The sequence below is a fragment of the Penaeus monodon genome, chromosome 37 (assembly GCF_015228065.2).
Source record: "Penaeus monodon isolate SGIC_2016 chromosome 37, NSTDA_Pmon_1, whole genome shotgun sequence".
Taxonomy (NCBI): Eukaryota; Metazoa; Arthropoda; class Malacostraca; order Decapoda; family Penaeidae; genus Penaeus; species Penaeus monodon.
This window is the reverse complement of record NC_051422.1, coordinates 8,082,933-8,085,432: the sequence shown is the minus strand read 5'-3', so window position 1 is coordinate 8,085,432 and position 2,500 is coordinate 8,082,933. Positions and strand designations below refer to the sequence as shown.

Sequence of the window (2,500 nt, the reverse complement as noted above, 5' to 3'; positions counted from 1 at the left end):
CGGCGGCAACCTCGTACCCTTGGGTAAGGTTAGCTTGAGTGATTCACTCAGCGGCGAGGAAATACCGGCGTGAACTTTCTTCCGTGTTCCGTGTCTCTGATACTACACAGAAGGCGACATGTGTTCTATTTTATTATCTTGTGAAGTAAAAGAACTATGTGATTGTTAGCCTTACTTGCTGACCAATCCTTAGTGCATTGTGAGAAAAGAGAAAGCAGCTCTGCGGTTATGAGTGAAGGGTGACGTCATTAGCTGTTTCGTTCCGCTACTTCCAAGAAATGGTGATATCAAGACGAAATCCAGACTTAACCGTGTATCAGTATTGTTAAACCAACGGCAGGATAATATTGTTTTAACCAAAGAGTATTAATGCTTGATCACAGGAAGAAAGTTCGCGCAAACTTTCACATCCTGGACATTCCTAAATCACTCCACGTTAAACTAAAATACGTCACAACCTCAAAGAGCAGTTCCCCTTCACCGATAAAAAGACAAAAAAGTACATCCTGGAGTAAAAGCAAGATAATCAATGCCCTGCAAGCATTTGAGTGGATCTTCATCGCTCTTTCAAAAAGAAGCGGAAGCTAATAATAAAGAGAGCGAGGTTTCTCCGCTCCTTTAGTGAGATTTCCCTCGCTTCCCGAAAGCAGGAAAATACTAAATAACCTGCAAACACCACAGACACACACACACAAAAAAAAAAAAAAAAAAAAATACAAATAAATAAATAAAAAAGAGCGAAGTTCCTCCGCTCCCTCTCCAAAATCTTCAAGTGTGAGAAATAAAACCAAAAAAAAGGACCTGCAGTCATCACTGTGAGACCTCTATCGCACCCACAAAAGAGAAAAAGCAAAAGTAGAGGTGCCACAATAAATAAAAAAGAGCGAGGTTCCTTACCTCCTCCGTCCAGGTTCCTGCCTCTGGTTCATCCTCCTTCTGGCTCCTCCTCCGCCCGATTCCTCCCTCTGGTACCTGCTTTTGGTTCCTCCTCCTTCTGGTTCCTCCCTATTGCTCCTCCTCCGCCCGGTTCCTCCCTCTGGTTCCTCCCTCTGGTTCCTCCTTCGCCCTGGTTCCTCCTCCGCCCTGGTTCCTTCTTGTGGTTCCTCCTCCGTCAGCCCCTCCGTTCCTGTTCCTCGCTGGCCAATGTTTGTGTTGTTGGTGGGAACATGGCGCGGGTGACTATCTTCAGCTGCGCCTGTTGTCTGAGAGCTCTATGGACACCAGAAGAGGTAAGGGGAGTGTGACGGTGGTCTAGCCAGTGTTTTCAGCACCCTTTTCTTGCCTGTGACGAAGGAGAAGGGTGAGTAAAGGGAGAGAAAGGGTGATATCTGGCGAGAGGAAGTGGTCGTTCCGAGCGAGTGAGAGAGTTTCAAGACGAGGTGTCCACAGGCCGAGATTTTGTCATGAATTATTTTAACGTTGCATGGCTATATAGGGCAGTGCATGACATATTCCGAACAATTATAGAGCCGGGCATATAGCTGGAATTGTCGAGAACTTGTCCAGGAATATGTTTTCCGGGAATGCCAGGTGTGGAATATGGTGTTATGGTGAAATGTCAGGTATGAAATATGGTGGTATGGTGAAATGTCAGTTGTGGAATATGGTGTCATGGTGATAAATTAGGTGTGGAGTATGGTGTTTTAGTGAAATATTCGGAACAATTTAAATGGCTGACACTGAGAACCGTGGGAAGTGAATTTGCCAGTGTTTTTGGTGTGTTCATTTCTATGGAATAATATAAGCAAGTCTTGATGGATCTTGTGCCTATGAACTGTTGGACTGTGAGTGAAATGTGAGATGTATGTGGAAATTTTAGTGATCAAATTTGTTGTATTTGAAAAGAGTGGAATATAACTTGTCTGAAAGTGAGTTAAAGGTAAAATTTAGGTGCATAGCAAGCCATTAAAATTATACCATAACAGTAGACATGTCTTTAATGAAAATTATTTAAAGAATGGTTCTATATGACTTGTCAAAGAAATGCATCATAATACACTGTGTGTCTTCAAGACTCATCTGCTATAAAGTGTCAAAGTGATATAATAAGGTTGATATTCACTTAAAACTATTAAATAATATGCAGGCACATATTTACAGTAAAGCAGAATATATGTTTTTCCAAGTTTCTCAACAACCTTGACACGACTGTTGTTAGTAATCAACCACCCTTGTAATTTACTATTGTAATGCGTGAAATTGCATTATATTATTATATATTATTATTCTCATCTGTCTTTTTCCTACAAGTTCATTATTTGATATTAACCTGTTAATGCCAGTATGTACATATGTGCCATGTCCATTGTGATTTAGTTTATTAAATCTGTAAACACGTGAATGGATCCTCAAGAATGGAGTCACCGAAAAGTCAATTACTAGTCTTACCTATCTTACCTGTTTACGATTTTTTTTTTTTTTTTGAAAGATTCTATAATAACAGCATTAGAGAAAAAAATCATAAAAATTCAAGCAAAGGGAATGTTTTTCGAGGCCATGT

At 40.6% G+C, this 2,500-nt stretch overlaps 1 protein-coding gene across 1 annotated transcript in view; it reads left to right on the top strand.

Annotated features, from left to right (window-relative positions):
• The first annotated feature begins 976 nt into the window (after positions 1-976).
• Positions 977-2,500, top strand: part of LOC119596372 (guanine nucleotide-binding protein subunit alpha homolog) — a 15,368-nt gene continuing 13,844 nt past the window's right edge. The window contains exon 1 of the mRNA XM_037945587.1: positions 977-1,229. Within this exon, the coding sequence (XP_037801515.1) occupies positions 1,167-1,229 (63 nt within the window). The 5' untranslated portion in view covers positions 977-1,166. The remainder of the gene's footprint in view (positions 1,230-2,500) is intronic.